Source organism: Triticum urartu, chromosome 1, assembly GCF_003073215.2.
Source record: "Triticum urartu cultivar G1812 chromosome 1, Tu2.1, whole genome shotgun sequence".
In the NCBI taxonomy this organism is placed as follows: Eukaryota; Viridiplantae; Streptophyta; class Magnoliopsida; order Poales; family Poaceae; genus Triticum; species Triticum urartu.
This window is the reverse complement of record NC_053022.1, coordinates 525,783,864-525,801,157: the sequence shown is the minus strand read 5'-3', so window position 1 is coordinate 525,801,157 and position 17,294 is coordinate 525,783,864. Positions and strand designations below refer to the sequence as shown.

Here is a 17,294-nt window from a genome sequence, read left to right as displayed (position 1 = left end):
CATCCCATGCAAACCGTTGGTTAAATGTGTCTTATGAAAACATGATGATGTCATCAAAAGATTCTCTTTAGTCTCAAACTTCAAAATACTTTGTAGCTTAAACAGATGGTCAGATTGAAAAACCGCTTTGACATAAAAAAAATCATCACGACGAGACCTTCGAAACTAGATCCCATGTTGATATGTTCCAACGACATTTTTTTCTGGGCAAAAGTTACCAGGCCCAAGCCAACTAAGTTATCACATCTATGGTACATAAATTACCGTCTTGTTTATATAGAAATTATCGGGGTATAGAAACCAACCTTCTCCCCAGATGCAAATGAACTATAGAAGACATAATAGCTGATGTCATCCTAGATTCCTCCTATTTCAAAACTCTAAAATGTTTTGTAGCTCAAACCATTCATCCGATTTAAAATTAATATTCACATAAAAGTTTTATCGCAACTAGACCTTCGAAACTAGACACATGTTGATACGTTCCGACAATTTTTTTTCGGCTCAAAAGTTATCACCTCTGGCCTAAGTTATCATGCATGTACTACATATGTTATCATGTTGTTTACATAGATATTACCGGGGCATAGACCTGGTTTCTCTAACTTTCTTATCAGGTAGGGTTAAAGTCAATGCAACTTATCACGTATACGATGTGTATAATACCAAACTATTTACACGAAAGTTATCGGTGATATGTTTTTAAACAACCCCCTCGCCACAGTTATCATGATCAAGCAACATAACTTACCATGTCTGCGATGTGTGAGTTACGATGCTGTTCACACAAAAGTTATCAAGAGATATTTCATCCACCCCTCCCCCTCCCCATGCCAAAGTTATTAGGATCGAGGCACATAGGTTATCAGGTCTGCGATGTGTGAGTTACCATGCTATTCACGAAAAAGTTATCAGGGGATATTTCATCAGCCACCCCCACCCCCACCCCCAACCAAGGGATGTTACCAGAGTATATTTTTAGTAACTTTTTTCACGGATCAAAGTTATCATGGTGTTTCTACCTAAGATATCATGCCCGGGGCGCGTATATTATCACACTATTTACAGAGAAGTTATCGGTGCTATGTTTTCAACAATATTTTTCCACGGTCAAATTTACCGTGTGTTTGTACCTAAGTTATGAAGTCTGGGAACCTATATTATCATGCTATTTACAAAAAGGACGACAGTGCTATCCGTTTCTAATCAACATAACCGAACGACGCGGTTCCTGCACAGTGTATGAAACAATCGCTATTTCATTCCATCATAGCACGAGTGAACTTAGTTTAAATGATTTAAGTATGCATGCATACAAATGAGACGAAATAGCTGACATCAGGCATGATTCCATGGGTTAAAGAACTTCTTCCCGGGGTTAAAATTACCATGATGGTTTGTACGTGAGTTATCAACTACAAGTGCGTAAATTATCATATTATGTACACATAAGTTATCGAAGAAAATGTTTGAAAAAAACCTTTTCCCCATGTCAAAAATTAACACGGTGTGTATTAAGTTATCCAATAAGATGTGTTTAATTACTATACTATTTACACAAAAGTTATTAAGGTGTATTTCACCCAAAAAACTCTTGGTAAAAAAATGACAATATTTGTACCGGGCTGCTTTCTAAACCAAATTGCTCTTTCATTGACATTAGTGAGATCAGCTGGCGGTAATAAATGTACATGTTTAGCCCATTGCCTAAGAGGGTGCTTGGATACGTTTTAGTCCCATGACTAAAAGTAGTGGGACTAAAACTTGCTAGCCTCACCCATGCTTGGATCCCAATACTAAAGAGACTAAAATCAAGTTATTGAGCATTTGTTATCCTTCAAACCCTTCAATCCAGAACTCGCATGTGTTAAAGAAGAGGAATTAAATGAGAAGAGAGAGGGCTAATACATATTTTAGTAGGTTTCCTACGACTAAAAATTTTTAGCCTCAAGACTTATCCTAACCTCTCTTTAGTCAGGGGTGCTTGGAACTTTAACTTTTAAAAGGGACTATTTTTAGTCAGACTAAAAATAGTCCCTTGGATCTAAGCATGCTCTAACTCCCCTCCCCGCATACAACATTTCTCTCCTTCTTCATTCAATGAGCCTGTCTCTATAAAAAAATGGTACTACTAGTACATGCGTGTACCTACTAGTATCTGACTATAATACTACATGCTAAGAGTGTACCTACTAGCTAGCTATGCATGCATGCTGCCGGTTGCTAATCCTCTTTTTCTACTACGTATTACACACTGGTAACGTGTAGCATCGATAGATGTGCTCACATGGAGAGAGAGGGGGGCCAACACCGCATTCAGAGGACCACGGGGATGTACAAGGACAGCACGTAGAAGCGGGCAGGCAGACAGCGACATGGTGTGGTAGGACCGCCGCCCGATCAGGATCCAACGTTGCCTGATTTCGTCCAGATCTGTTGCAAACGGACAGTCGGCAGGAAATTAGCTTTTGCCTTATCTAAAATATAATCGTTCCACTTTGCAACTCTGTTTTCCACCACGCCCCTTTCCCCTGCTCCAGGTGTGCCATCATTTCCGGCCTAACTGAGAGGCACACAGGTTACCCACCCCAACCCCCTCTCCCGAACCTAATCCCTTGCCTCTCACCGATGTCAATTATGTATTTCTATAACCACTCCGAAGAAGTTGCCTACCTCGACTAAGTCGGCTGCTGCCGCTGCTCTGCTGTCGAGGCCATTACGCCTTCGTCCTAACCACACCAACAGGAAGAAGAATCAGCATACAGATCACATTAGAAGCCAACAAGGTGAGTGCCTCTCCTTTATCTGAGAATCTAGTTATCTTTATGTATAAACCACGTGAGGATCGTCACTATTTCAGGTTGTATTTTCTCTTAGCAAATCATATTGTGCTTTCTCGACGAAGATTATTTTGCCATCACATTTTCATGTGACACTATCATCTGAATCAAAAAAAGGTCACACTTATCGATGATGTTGTACGGTTCACCCAATAGAGAATCTTCATCCTCGTTAGTCAAGTCATCTTCTAAACTTGAAAAATCAAGATACATCAAGTATTATATACTTCATCTCAGTATCACTCATATTGTCTAGAAAAGCCAACAGAACACATTAAATGTCTGAACATTTGTACATTTTCACTTCCTCTAATAATAACGACATTTATCGTGTAAGAAAATTTTGAATTTCCTTGAGTGAAAACAAAGAATACTCGCAGAAGAGAGGTGGAAGCAATCAACTAATCATTGTTTAAATCCTCACCTAACAGCTGGACCAGTAGACACTATAGACACCCTGCCCAAATGCTCTTGCTCGAATGCAGTGCTGCTCTGGCTCACATCAGTAGACATGCCAGTGTCGTACCGACCATAGTCGTTCATGCTGCCACCGCTCCCGGGCGTGTAAAACCCTGCATTCACATTGTCGTGTGCAGCCTCGAGCTCAAGGCACTCATGTAGCACTGCTACCACTTCAGTCATCGTGGGCCTCTCTCCAGGCTTCTGGGATGTACACTTCAACGCGGTGTCTGCAATTTTCCACACGCTATTGACATCGTAATCACTACGCATGCGCGCATCCACCACATCCTCGATGTTACCACGGGCAAGGCGTTGCCGCACCCACTGAACAATGCTCGTCGGCTCAGGGTCATTCAGGATGTGTCGTTGCCCTGTGACCAGCTCTAGTAGCACTACCCCAAAGCTAAAGACGTCACTCTTGTTGGTCAGCTGAAATGTACCATGGTACCTAGTAAAGTATGTATGAAATACGTCAATGGGTCTGGTTTCAAGAACAATCATGCAGGTCAAGTTCTTCAAGATATTTTTGGCTCAAACGAATTTCACAATAATTTGCAGATAATCCAGAAATCAATTTGATTCTTGCGTAAATCAGGTTTTTTGCTTAAATGGCTAAGTTGAATGTCAAAATTTCAAATTTAAGGGACTGTTTACTGAATTTTGTTCTCCCTAGGAGAAAAGGTTGATCATACGTACATTATGAGCCTGCATGTATGTTGAATCGCACCAACTTTTAGACAATCGAAAATATATTACTCCAGTTGTTCATCGTAGCTGAGAAGGTTTTTAGAGCATCATCTGAAACAATAGACAATTGTGCACTTACTCAGGGTCAAGGTAACCGAGTGTGCCAACCACCCTTGCTGTGGAAACATGTGTATCGCTGTTGCTATTGAAAGCCTTGAGTAGGCCAAAGTCAGCAATCTTAGCCTCCAGGTTTGCATTCAACAAGATGTTTGACGTCTTCACGTCCCTGTGAACGAGGGGCGGGTTACACCCCTTGTGCAGATACTCAAGCCCTGAATGCATCCACGTGACACATCATCAACTACATCACAATGCAAATCTGCGTCTTCTATATGCAATGAGATGTGGTAAAACCTAATTAAAAGCTTACCTTGTGCGGATTCCAAGGATATACGAAGTCTTTGTCTCCAGGTTAAAGCTCTCATGGTGTTATCTTTCCCTGCAATGCAAATATAATAAGCTGAATCACATGTACTGGTATTTTTCTCAGATGCTTCTCACTTTTACAACTATATATATTTATGTTACATAAAAATATTACTCCCTCCTACCAAAATATAGGACGTTTTTGTAGTTGCAAAGGCGTCTTATATTTTGGTACAGAGGTAGTATTTATGTTGATACAGGCTTGAAGTTTGATGATTTGAGTAATGTTATTAATACCTCTAAGATGTTCGTCTAGGGCTCCTTCAGACATGTACTCGTAGACAAGAGCCATGTATTTCATGTCTTTGCAGTAGCCAATCAAGGAAACAAGATTCTTGTGGTGAATTTTTGCCAAGGTCTGAGCCTGAAACCGAAAAGATCCATGCACATTACCAAACTGAATCGCATTAGTATACTTAACCTTGAGCAGATCACATTAATTCTCACCTCTGCCAAGAATTCTTGTTCACCTTGATCTGAAGATTCAGACCGCAGTTTGACAGCCACTTGTGTGCCATTCTCCAACGAACCATGATAAACTTTCCCAAACCCCCCTTTACCAATTACTCGCTCGAAACCGTTTGTGATGGCCTCTAATTCACTATATGTGAACCGGCGGTTATCAAGTCGCAACGAGTTGTGCCCCATGATACTCACCTCATCTAGTTGCTTGATATTGCCGCTTGTCCTTCCTTCATACAGAAATCACACCAACAGATGTTACTTAATCACTTCACACTTGCATTCGTGATGAAGAGGCCGGGATAATGAAACTTTTTATTTTCTAAGAACACTTGCAGTCTTGAGTCTAGTGTTATGTATTTTTGCATGGTTTCTTACCTTGCCTTCTCCTTCTCATGCAAATGAGAACTGACAGTAGCAGAATCACTAGTACTGCAACCATGGGAACAACAACATAGACGGCAACCATAGAGCCTCTCTTCTTTTGTGGAGGCTGACAATAGTTTCCGCTGCTGCAGAGGTTCGGATTGTTACCATATCTAGCGAATGAAAGAAAAAGATAAGTAAATCATATTGATTAAGTAAGATATATAAAATGTATGTTGAAGAGAAAGGTCAAATAAGATCATAGAACTATACCATTGAAAAAATTGTGATGCTAGAGGGTACTAACCTAAGTGTTAGGGAGCCATCTTGAGTTCTTTTCACAAGCCCAGGAGGTATTGATCCACTGAGTAGATTGTCTGTCAGATCTCTGAATGAAACACAACAGGTTTTTTATGCCAAGTTTACTACGAATGGATTTAAAAAGCACATACCACAGATTACTTACAGAAGTGTGAGCGACGACAACTGCGAGAAGGTGTCAGGAATTGAGCCCGTAAGATTATTGCGTGACAAATCCCTATGAACTCGCAAAATTCCGGTTAAACAATTTGATTGCTTCTCGATAAAATTAGCATTGCAATGACTAGCTTAACAGTCTCTCTTACAAGTACTGTATTTACTGCCAAGAAAAAAACTTACAACTTACATAAAAAGAAAAAAACTTACAAGTACTGTAGACCTTTGAGGCCGGCAAACGAAGATGACAAGTTGCCGCTGAGGCCACTGGAAGATAGATTCCTGCAGCATATATACAACTGCAGCTCAGAAAACTCATTCCGGTTACTACTACTAATACTACTTTTTAAGTTTTAACAGGAAACAGAACATTCAGAAACTTATAACTCGCAAGACTTTTAACAGGAAACAGAACATTCAGAAACATATAACTCACAAGCCTGTGACACTTGGTGGGCTGGAAACAGCATAGCTGCAACCCAATCCTTTCCACGCGAAATTCTTGGGCACGCAGGGATCGCCCATCCAGTTCTTCTTCACCTGGTACTTGCCTCTGATCGCCGCGATGGCAGACACTGTTACATTTCTCAGCAGCAGCAACACAAAAATCTGTCAGCTGAGTATAATTAACTGCTTCATTGATCGTCCTGAGTGAGACACTACATCTGAAATCTGAAGAACATAACCGCTTGCTTACCATCCTGAGTGGCCGTGGTTATGCCGGTGGTGGGCAGGACGGAGAAGATCTCGAGGGCGTTGAGGATGGGCGGGAGCGTGGAGTTGGCGGTGGCGTTGAGCGAGACGTTGTACTGGTGGTGCCCGTTGTTGGGGAAGCTGCTGAAGACGGCGTTGGTGTAGAGGTACTGCGGCGTGAAGCCCTTGCCGAGCCAGAGCTGGCCGTTGAGGGTGACGTAGAACTGCCGCACCGCGTTGACGGGGAGAGGCTGCAGCTCCGAGAAGTGCAGGATGCAGATGTACCCGGGATCTGGGTTGTTGGCGCTGGGCTCGGCGTCCCAGCTGAACACGACGGGGCTGGAGGAGTTGACGGGCGTGATGGCCGTCTGCATCACGGCGGACGGCGCGTCGAAGCTATCGTCGTCGATGTTCTGCACCTTCTTGGCCGTCGAGACCTCCGTCCACTCCGCCCGCTTGCTCATTGGGATCCAGAAGCGGTCGTGCGGGTCGTCGGGGTACCTAAGGACCACGCCATCGTCCCGGCCAAAGTTGGCTCTGCTGAGAAGAACCAGCCCCTGCGTCGCGTTGGCCATCGGGTAGAGCCCGTTCTTGAGGGGCCTCAGGTCGAGGGCCGAGATGAACGGCGTCCCGGAGCCGGTGTTCACGAGGCAAACCTGCACGGACTCACCAGGGACGACGGCGATGATCTCATAGATCACCGGCGTGTTGGCGTTCGAGATGTTCACGGTCGTCCAGTAGTTGACGCCAACATGCAGGTCGAAGACAGGCGCCCTGTCGAGGCCGTCGTAGTTGCCGTACCAGAACTTGGCCCGGATGAGGTACTTGAGCCCGGCCACGAGGGACTGGAGCGTGTAGCAGCTGCGCGTGCCTGCGCCACCGCCGAAGCTGCGCACGTTGTGCCAGCTCCTGCCCATCGTCGGCGTGATGTACTCGGATGACATGTTGTAGTTGGTGCCGGCGTCGATGAAGCCTCCGTCCGAGGTGAAGCGCAGCTTGGTGACGCCGTCCACGTAGCCCGCGGCGCTCTCTGGCAGACCACAGTCTAAGTTTATGAAACCTGCACGGCGGACGCAAAAATAAGCTGTGGCAATGTTTGTGAAGGTAATGCCATGAAACGTCGCAAGCATGTACGATGGGCTCACCTAAGTTATCGACCTGCCCATGGACTTGAAGAACGCCGCCGCCGCCCGCGATGCCCAGAAGAAGCAGCAACAGCCACCGGGCCGCCATTGCTCTCCGCAGCTGTCCTTCCATGGTGCGTGCATGTGCCAGCAGCTATACACTGGGACATAGATTATATGCACGTACAAACGTAAGTCTAACCATCTTGTCTAGGACTAATAATTCAAACACCACATGTCAATCAGTTCATAGAAATGGGTGTTGTACAAGTTAATTACCCAGTTGGGCCCGATCACATGGGTGATGGGTTGACTTGCATCCTGAGTCAGTCAACCACCCTGCTGGGTCTGGTTGGACGTGCATGGATGCCCCAAGCTTGGTGACTAGACTTCTCACCTTTTCCTCAGGCTTAGAAGGTTGACTTTTGATATGAGTCTGGAGCTCTTTTTTGTGATAAAGGACGCTTTTATTAAATGAAAAGGTAGTATAATCAGATACTACGAAACAATTGAGCAACACCCGTTCTCTACATAGCTAAGATGCACACATCGACACTCCAATAGTCTAACTAGAAAATAAAAACGACATAACAGCAATAGTAAAACCATAGCAGACCGGAAGACCGACACTATGCCTATGTCTAGGCTCTTCAACCCAGCGGCCGACTGCTCTCCAAATTAGGTACTTGAAGTCTTGTCTTGAGGCCTTGCAAGATGAGCCCATTGGACTGCGGATGAGCCACTGACACAATGAGCCAGATTCCTTCCTCCTGGCAGTATTCAGCTAATTCTCATTGCGAGAGGTTGGATCCAATGTCAGTGATAATACCATACATGATGCCAAATCTTGTGATCATATCTCTGCCAAACTTGAGGGCCGTTGCTCTCCTGATGGGCTTGGCTTCAATGCACTTTGTGAACTTATCCGCCATAACTAGAAAATGCATGTATCTGCCAGTAGCCGGCCTGAACGGTCCAAGATATCAAGTCCCCACATGGCAAAGGGCGAGGTGATAGGGATGGTCCTCAAAGCTTGAGCCAGCATATGAGGCTACCTGGAGTAAAGCTGGCATCTGACACAGGTCTTAACCAAAAGCTCCACATCAGCAGTGATGTTAGCCAGAAGAAACCGTGCCGAGAGGCTTTGGAGCTATCTAGCAGAAGCATGATGTCCATACACGGTCAAAAAACATACACGGTCAAGTATTGCATACGGTCTCGAAAAAAAAGTATTGCATACAGGACACTCAAGCAGTAGATTTGATATCTCAAATTACTAGGGAGCAAATAGGGATTTTAAAAACAAACAACCCATCATTTTTCATAAACTATGTTAGCTTTTACTCCTTCACCCTGTTACTCAAAGCATAAGCTATGATTCTCACAAAAAAAGATTACGCAACAGAACAGTGCTTCATTAAGTTACTTGCTATTTTTTTTCGAAGAACGAAATATTCTTTCCCCCCCAAACAAAGCAAGATTTCAAAGCCATACATTAATTCCTGAATCAAAATGAACAACTAGGTTGCGGTCATTCGCAATTTAGAATGCCAAAGACATGCCACATCTCAAAAACATGACAAGTAAAATAGTTGCATGACAATCTCTAAAGCATCACACCCAAGTCACAAAGTGCCATGTTTCCAGCTTTGCACAGTGACAAGAAAGGCGCCACAAAAAAATCTGAAGGGGCACGACAATCTAGTCAACCTTGTCCACAATGTCCACAAGGTCACTGGAGGGATCCGTCAAGAACAGAAAATGGTCAAAAGGTTGTCACCATCAGCAGCTGTAAATTCAAGTTGAGCATTTGGAGAAGACCTGCTATCAACATGTAGCTGACTGTGTTGATCAGCTACCCATGCCTAAGTATATTGGTCCTTGACACCAAATCTCACTAACTCGAGCACTTTACCATTCAGGAGAAAGAACTTGGCAAAATTGACATCTGATCTGCTGCCAACATAGAACTTCAACTCAACTTCTCTGAGATGATCGGGGCATTCAATAGGATCTTGTGGTTGAAGATGATGCACATTCTCCATATCATTTCCTGGACATGACTGAAACAAAATAAAAACAGTTACACGATAGAAAAACTGACCCTCACCTGACAACTAAAACAAGGATTTACTCATTGGAAAAATGTATGAAATGGCCATGAAGCTAGTTTTAACACCAAAAACTATCGAAGAAAGAAGAGTCACCGTGATGTAGAGCTTCTCCAAGCAAGGAAATATTTTGAGGAAGACTATAGCTGCATCAAGATTAGGGCCACTAGATGTGAGATGCAAAACCTTGACGCTGCGCGTCAGTGCTTTCAAGTTGCCAGCAACCATTCCCTGATAACAGAGAAGGCATAAGCATACAACAGGATCAGAAAGAAGCCTACTAACATGATGCGTAATACTGAATCTTAGATTAGATGGCCACAGCTACCTCAGAAATTTCAGGCCCAAGCTTGAGTTTAGTGAAGTCGTCTATTATGGAGCCAAAGATCTCAAGTTCAGCACCTCGATTAGCCAGATGGTTGAGTCTGGATGAGGATTGATTCTGATCAATCTTTCTAGTCTGGGGGCATTTACTATGACTAGTTGATAGCCATGCCGCTGACCGTCGTTTATGCCGATTCTTTTCAGAGTTGCTGAATTGATGAGCACGTAGAAGAAGCCGTGGCACCTGTCCAGCAGCAAGCTCTCGAGGACGGGGCAGCCAGCGAGCAGGCGGGAGAGGGTGTCTGCCCGTACGAAAATGGATTTCATGGTGAGCTTCTCAAGGCAAGGGAAGCTAAACGGCGGCGGCGCGTCGTCCACAAAGAACCTGCAGTTGCCGAAGCTGGCCACGCGCAGAGTCGCCGCGAAGCGGAGAATGGACAGCGGCATGGGAATTTCGTACCGAGGGAGCCAGAGGCACAGTTTTGATTTTCGGCCGAAAAAAATCAATTTCGGCCATCTCGGCTGGGCCCGGAATATGTCCCTTTTGCTTCAAAAATTTCGTCCTGTTTTGAAAGTTATGGCCCAGCCCAACATCTAGAAGGCCTCCACTATGGTCCGGCTAAGAAAACGCCATCAAACTGAACGCCCGAACCCTAAACTTCTCGTTTCCTCTGTCTTTCCCTGTGCGGCGCTGCCGCTGCCCGCCTGCTGCTGCCTTCCCATGCCCGTCGGGAGCTCCTCCGGTGAAGAATCCGCACTCCTCCATTGCATCAAGCCGCCTCGTTGACTGGTACCTCCCGCCCGCTTGCTTGCGTCTGAGCGCGTGGACGCACAGCCTCCATCAGGGCCACCTCACGCCTCCTCCATCACCACCTAGTTTATTCTCTGTTGCTTCTTCAAGGCCACGGCATGGTGCATGATGTCTGCGGCAGTGAGGATTGTTTTTATATGTTGGACTGATGCATAGGTAGCATCAGGGCACTTCCTTCTTCGTTTGCTTCTCCAATGTTTATTCTTGGACTGATTCAGTTTTTAATCCCTTGAGCTCGATCTGCTATACCTTTCCTCTGCTGATTGCAAAATTTCGGCCGAATTTCAGCCAGATTTCGGTCAAATTTTATTAAAAAATTTAAATTTTGTTTATGCAATTTCATCCGAGATTTTGCCAAAATTTTTGAATTGACCGAAATTTGGCTGTTTCGTTCAGGGGCGAAAAAAACCCAATCCGAAAATCAAAACGCAGGCCAGAGGTCGATCTCCTGGAGATCTCGGAGTGTGGGTGAGCCGAGCCAGCAGTCGGGGTCGGTGATCAGGAGGCAGGCGGTCAGGAAGCGGCACGCGGGGCCCGGGTGGTCAGAGAGGATCTTGGACACGGCGGCAGCGCGGGCGCTGCCACCCCCGTCGATGTGGGAGATGTCGAGGTTGAGCGGGGTGGAGCGCCATAGGGGGCGCCAGCGGCGGGAGAGGGATGTGGTGCGCACGGCGTCGTCGATGGGGAGGAGAGATACGATTATGCTGAGGATCTCACCGGGGAGGGAGCTGATCAGATCGATTTCCTGCTGATCCGGCGCCGTCTTGGCTACAGGAAGCGTCGTCGCCGCCGCCGCCATGGTCTAGGGCCGAGGAGTGACACTGAGCAGACTTCACGCAAATCTGGCTTCTCTCCAGCGCAGGCAACAGGCCTGTTGGGCGCCCCTTTGGGCTGGCTGGAGGCAGCCCAGTTCATGTCTAAAAAAAGGTTTGTCATGTGTCATGTGTCATACAAGTTACGTATAATTTAGAAGTGATTCCCCTCTAGCTAGGGTTTCCTCCTCTCGGGCGACGGCGCCGCCTTCACCGTAGAGCTTGTCGTCCCCTGCCGTTCTCCCCCGGTGGTGGTCTGCTGCGTCTAGGACGTGGTGGCCACGCAGAGGGGGCGGAGGATAGGGTCAATACCGCTCGCGGAACCACACCCTGAGCGATAGAATCATGGCTGCGAGCTCATCGACGTCAGGTTCGGCCTCCGAACTTGAATCGATGATGGAGGAACTTGGTCTAAGAGAAGATGATGTGCAAGACGTAGTGGTTGAGGACGGAGAATTGCCACAGGAGGCGACCCGTTGGATGGCGATCGCTAGGGTTCACACCGAAAAACCTTACAACCAATATTGGTTCTACAGGGGCATGCGGGTGGCATGGGATCTGGCGCAGGAAGTTAAGATCGGGCCTTTGGAAGACAACCTCTATACACTCCAATTCTCGTGCCTCGGCGACTGGGAGAGGGTAATGGAGGAAGGACCGTGGAACTTCAAGGGTAAGGCGGTGGTCCTAGCGCCTTACGACGGATTCACCAAGCCCTCAACCATTGAACTCAAAAAGATCGATATCTGGCTGCAAATTCATGATCTGCCTGATGTTTATTTTTCCAAGATCAAGGCCCTGTCGTCCACTGTGGGGGAGTTCATATTTGCCGAGCCAAGGTCACAGGACTTTGAGGGCAATTTTGCCAGGGTTCGGGTGAGGATAGATGTGACGAAGCCTCTTAAAAACGCAGTCTCATTGGTTGTCAAGAAGAAGGACGGGATGGAACGTGTCATCTTCAGAATTAAGTACGAGAGGCTGCCGGATTGGTGCGCTGTATGTGGTTACCTGGGGCACCTGTATAAGGAGTGCGGCGACGGAGTTCACCCGCCAAAAGCACTAGTCTTCAAGGACATCAAAGCAGGTTGGTTCCGTGGCCCTGGCAGAGGTCCGGGAGGGGAGGAGAGTTCTGGAGGTGGCCGCGGTCGCGGTCGGACTGAGCGAGGTGGCGGCAGAGCTGCAGCTAGAGGTGCAGCTGGCAGCCAACAGTATGTGGATCCCAACCTGTCAAGCAACGATGTCACCATGGAAGACCTGGACAGAAACAGGAAAAGGGATGCTCTAATGGATCCAAAAACCGTACAGCCACAACACCCTATCCAGGCTAACAAAAACTTAATAATGCCGCCTCCGGTGATCCCTCCTAGCCCCACATCCAAGCAGGAGACAAAGAGAAACAAGCCGAGTCTTTGCATAGCTGAAACAAACATTGCGAAGAGTGCAACAACTAGCAAGACCCCTGATGCGCATTTGGCGAACTCCCAAGGAGGGGTTCGCCCGGCGCAATGAGTCTCCTGTGCTGGAACTGCCGCAGAATTGGCAAAGCCGCGACAGTTTGTGAGCTTCGCACTCTTGTGAGGCAATTTGCCCCCTCAATCCTCTGTATTCTTGAAACACAATTAAAAGGGTCGAGGGTTGAACAGCTAGCGGAAGGATTAGGATTTAATAAAAGTTTTGCAGTGAGTAGTTCTGGACGAAGCGGTGGTCTTTGTATTTTTTGGAATGATGAAATAAAAGTGGAAATAATTGGTTACTCAAGGTATCATATTGATGCTCTAGTTGACAACTTGCTGGACATGCAGGTCAGAGTCACTTTTGTCTATGGCGATGCGCAGGTACCCAACAGGCAAAACACTTGGAACACCCTGAAAAACATAGCGGAGACACAAAGCAGGCCACAGGCGGTTATTGGTGACTTCAACGAGGTTCTGAACCTGAGCGAACATGATGGCGTTGGCAGTCAGAGCCAAGCCCAGATCGATGGGTTTCGTGAGGCGGTTGATACTTGTGGATTGTCTGACATAGGGTACATGGGCACAACCTGGACATTTGAAAAAAGGTTACTGGAGGCACATATACTCGCGTTCGGCTGGATAGATGTCTGGCCAATCCGGAGTGGCTGTTGGCGTTGCCAGCTTCTACTTTGCATCATAAAACGGCAGCCGGCTCCGACCTCATTCCGTTCCTACTCACGCTACGTAACATGCATGCATGCAGGGTGGGTCCCAAACCATTTAAGTATGAGACCATGTGGGAGCGAGAGGAATCTCTCTTTACCACTGTAGCGGGCAGGTGGAGCATGCAGGATGGAGGGAGCGTGCAATCTTTGCATGAAAAGCTGGGAGACTTGGCAGGTGACCTCTCAGCTTGGGATCGGCAGAGTTTTGGCTCGGTTCGACAGCAAATATCACAGCTCAAAGTACAGCTACAACTTCTGCGAGCTATCCCAGGTAGATCCGGCCCCACCAGGGAAGAAACGAAAATTGTTGACAGACTGGTGGAGCTCTTTCACGGCGAGGAAATGCTCTGGCGCCAGAGAGCGCGTGTGGAATGGCTAGTCCATGGAGACAAAAATACCTACTTCTTCCACCTACGCGCAAGTAGAAGGCGACACAAAAATCAAATCAAATCATTGCATGATGAGCAGGGGCAAGTGATTGAGGACCCAACCGGGTTGGAGGAGATGACAACGACATATTATAAAAACTTGTACACGTCAGAAGGGGTGCACAATATGGAGGAAGTTCTCCGACACGTCCCAACCAAGGTAACACCTGATATGAATGCTCTCCTAAATGCTCCATATACCCATGAGGAGGTCAAGCGCGCCTTGTTTCAAATGTTCCCAATTAAGGCCCCTGGCCCGGATGGATACCCAGCTCACTTCTTTCAGCGCCACTAGGAAGTATGTGGAGAAGAGGTCACGAAAGTGGTCCTCAAAATAGTAGAGGGTAATGAGTCGGCAGCTTGCATCAATGACACAATCTTGGTCCTCATTCCCAAGGTAAAAAACCCTACTCTCCTCAAACAGTTCAGACCGATCAGTCCGTGCAATGTCCTCTACAAGATCGCGCCCAAGGTAATATCCAACCGACTCAAGCAAATACTTCCTGATATTATCTCACCAGAGCAGTCAGCTTTTGTTCCAGGCAGATTGATCACAGATAACATCATAACAGCTTATGAGTGCTTGCATTTTATGAAAAGGAACAAAGCCAAAAAACACCAGTCCTGTGCCCTCAAGTTGGACATGATGAAGGACTATGACAGAGTTGAATGGCCCTATCTCCAGGCAATAATGTTGAAGCTGGGATTCACTCCCAGGTGGGTGGATATTGTTATGAGCATGGTATCTTCAGTGAAATTTTCTGTCTTGTTCAATGGTAAAAGGCTTGAGGAGTTTAGTCCGTCACATGGTATTCGACAAGGGGATCCGATATCTCCATACTTGTTCTTGTTAGCAGCAGAGGGCCTTTCATGCCTGTTAAAATCACAAAGAGAGTCATCCAACCTAGGTGGGATCCAAGTGGCACCTACGGCGCCACTAGTTAACCACTTATTATTCGCTGATGACAGCCTGCTGTTCTTCAAGGCTAACGGTGTGGGGGCTACCGAGGTGAACCAAGTCCTGGATATTTACTGCACGGCCACAGGTCAGCGGATAAATTTTGACAAGTCATCTATTTTCTTTAGTAAAGGGGTCCCCGAGGTGGTTCGCAATGACATTAAGAGTATCTTGAACGTCCCTAACGAAACTTTGAATGAGAAATACTTAGGTATGCCCACAGATGTGGGAGCCTCAAAAAATGACGCGTTCAAATATTTGAAGGACAGATTGTGGAATAAGATTCAAGGCTCGGTTGAGAGGACGATGTCCTCTGCGGGCAAGAAGGTGTTGGTCAAAGCGGTGGCTCAAGCAATACCTGTCTTCTCCATGTCATGCTTCAAATTGCCAAGGGGCCTTTGCGAGCATCTGAACACGTTGATCAGGAAGTTTTGGTGGGGAAGCAAGAACGGCCAGCGCAAACCACACTGGGTCTCCTGGAAGGCTATGACTCAACCAAAAAGCATGGGAGGTCTTGGCTTTAAGGATTTCGAGCTGTTTAATCTTGCTATGTTGGCTCGTCAGGTTTGGCGTATGTTACAGGATCCCGACTCCCTCAGTGCGCGTATATTGAAGAGTGTGTATTTCCCAAATTCCAGTATCCTTGAAGCTTCACTTGGGAGTCACCCGAGTCAGGTCTGGAGGGCCCTATTGGAGGGGCGAGATATCTTAAAGTTGGGCTTAATCAAGCGCATTGGCAATGGAGAGAGCACGGACATTTGGACAGAAAACTGGCTCCCACGTCCAGAGATGATGAGACCATATGGATCTCTAGCAGCGGCACCACCAGTCACGGTTTCAAAAACTGATAGATCACACAAATGCAACATGGAACAGGACATTGATCAACTCCACATTCCTTGCTTTTGACGCCAAATTAATACTCAGCATACTGTTGCCCACAACACCCATGCACGACTTCTGGGGCTGGGCTCACGAGCGCTCGGGCCAGTTTACTGTGCGATCAGCATACAATATGCTCGTGGCGATGATGCAGCGAAGAGAAGCTTGGTTATATGGTGCATGGGGATCCTCATCTTCGCATGCGGAGTCCAGCTCTTGGAAGTATCTCTGGAAGACGGAAGTGCCTTCGAAGGTTCGAATGTTTTTATGGCGGCTTGCGAAACAATCACTGCCAACTGAAGATGTGAGGGCACACCGGAATATGTCGACGACAAGCACATGCGGATTTTGCGGCACTCCAGACTCCTGGCGACACTCTTTGCTCGAGTGTACTGTCTCGAGATGTACTTGGGCGCTTGTGGACGAGGAGTTAGGCTGTGACATTGTTGCTACAAGTGAGAACCGGGCCAAGAGCTGGCTCTTCAATCTGCTGGGGTCCCTCTCGCACGAGCAGTTCACCTTGGTGGCAGTGACGCTTTGGGCTGTCTGGACATCTAGGAGGAAAGCTATACATGAAGGAATTTTTCAGACTCCACATGCAATATCGGCCTTCGTAACTAGGTACATTAAAGATCTTGATGTGCTTAGAAAGCCCAAGAAACATAGCCGGACCACGACTGGGAACACAAGGGCAGCGAGACCGAGGGCACCCCCGGCAAACTATGCAAAGATCCATGTAGATGCGGGCACCCGGTCGAAGAGAGGAGGGTCAGCAGTTGCTATATGCAGAGATAGCCAGGGTCTTTACTTGGGCAGTTCAGCGCTCGTCATTGCAGGTGTATGGGATGCACCAACGCTGGAAGCCATAGCGTGTCGCGAAGCCGTGGCGTTGGCAGAAGACCTCAACCAACATAACTACATCGTGGCATCCGATTGCAAGCAAATTGTTGACGATCTAGCCAAGGGAAGCCAAGGAGCATATGGTGCTGTAATCAGAGAGATTAGACATAGAGTTCCACCCACTAGCAAGTTTATTTTTGAAGGGCGTGAGGCGAATGTCGAAGCCCACAAGTTAGCTAAACATGCTTTATCTTTACTCCCAGGGCGTCATGTGTGGCTTGCCAGCCACGTGACCAAACTTGTATCCCACTCTTTGTGGATTTTGAGTAATAAAAGGCTTTTACCCCTAAAAAAT

At 46.8% G+C, this 17,294-nt stretch overlaps 2 protein-coding genes across 2 annotated transcripts; both read right to left on the bottom strand.

Moving 5' to 3' along the window:
- Positions 1–3,067: 3,067 nt before the first annotated feature.
- On the bottom strand, positions 3,068–7,779 carry LOC125525503 (probable LRR receptor-like serine/threonine-protein kinase At1g05700). The gene is made up of 12 exons (XM_048690509.1): positions 7,619–7,779; positions 6,478–7,533; positions 6,217–6,355; positions 5,991–6,062; positions 5,770–5,841; positions 5,611–5,691; positions 5,316–5,476; positions 4,923–5,167; positions 4,713–4,839; positions 4,420–4,488; positions 4,129–4,321; positions 3,068–3,750 (listed from the first exon to the last, which is right to left on the bottom strand). Exons 1-12 carry the CDS (start codon positions 7,728–7,730, stop codon positions 3,261–3,263), a joined length of 2,817 nt encoding a protein of 938 aa, XP_048546466.1. The 5' UTR covers positions 7,731–7,779; the 3' UTR covers positions 3,068–3,260.
- A 1,499-nt stretch (positions 7,780–9,278) lies between these two features.
- LOC125525609 lies at positions 9,279–9,963 on the bottom strand. The gene is made up of 2 exons (XM_048690624.1): positions 9,805–9,963; positions 9,279–9,660 (listed from the first exon to the last, which is right to left on the bottom strand). The coding sequence occupies exons 1-2, from the start codon at positions 9,934–9,936 to the stop codon at positions 9,463–9,465; spliced, it is 330 nt and encodes a 109-aa protein (XP_048546581.1). The 5' UTR covers positions 9,937–9,963; the 3' UTR covers positions 9,279–9,462.
- Between the last annotated feature and the right edge of the window lie 7,331 nt (positions 9,964–17,294).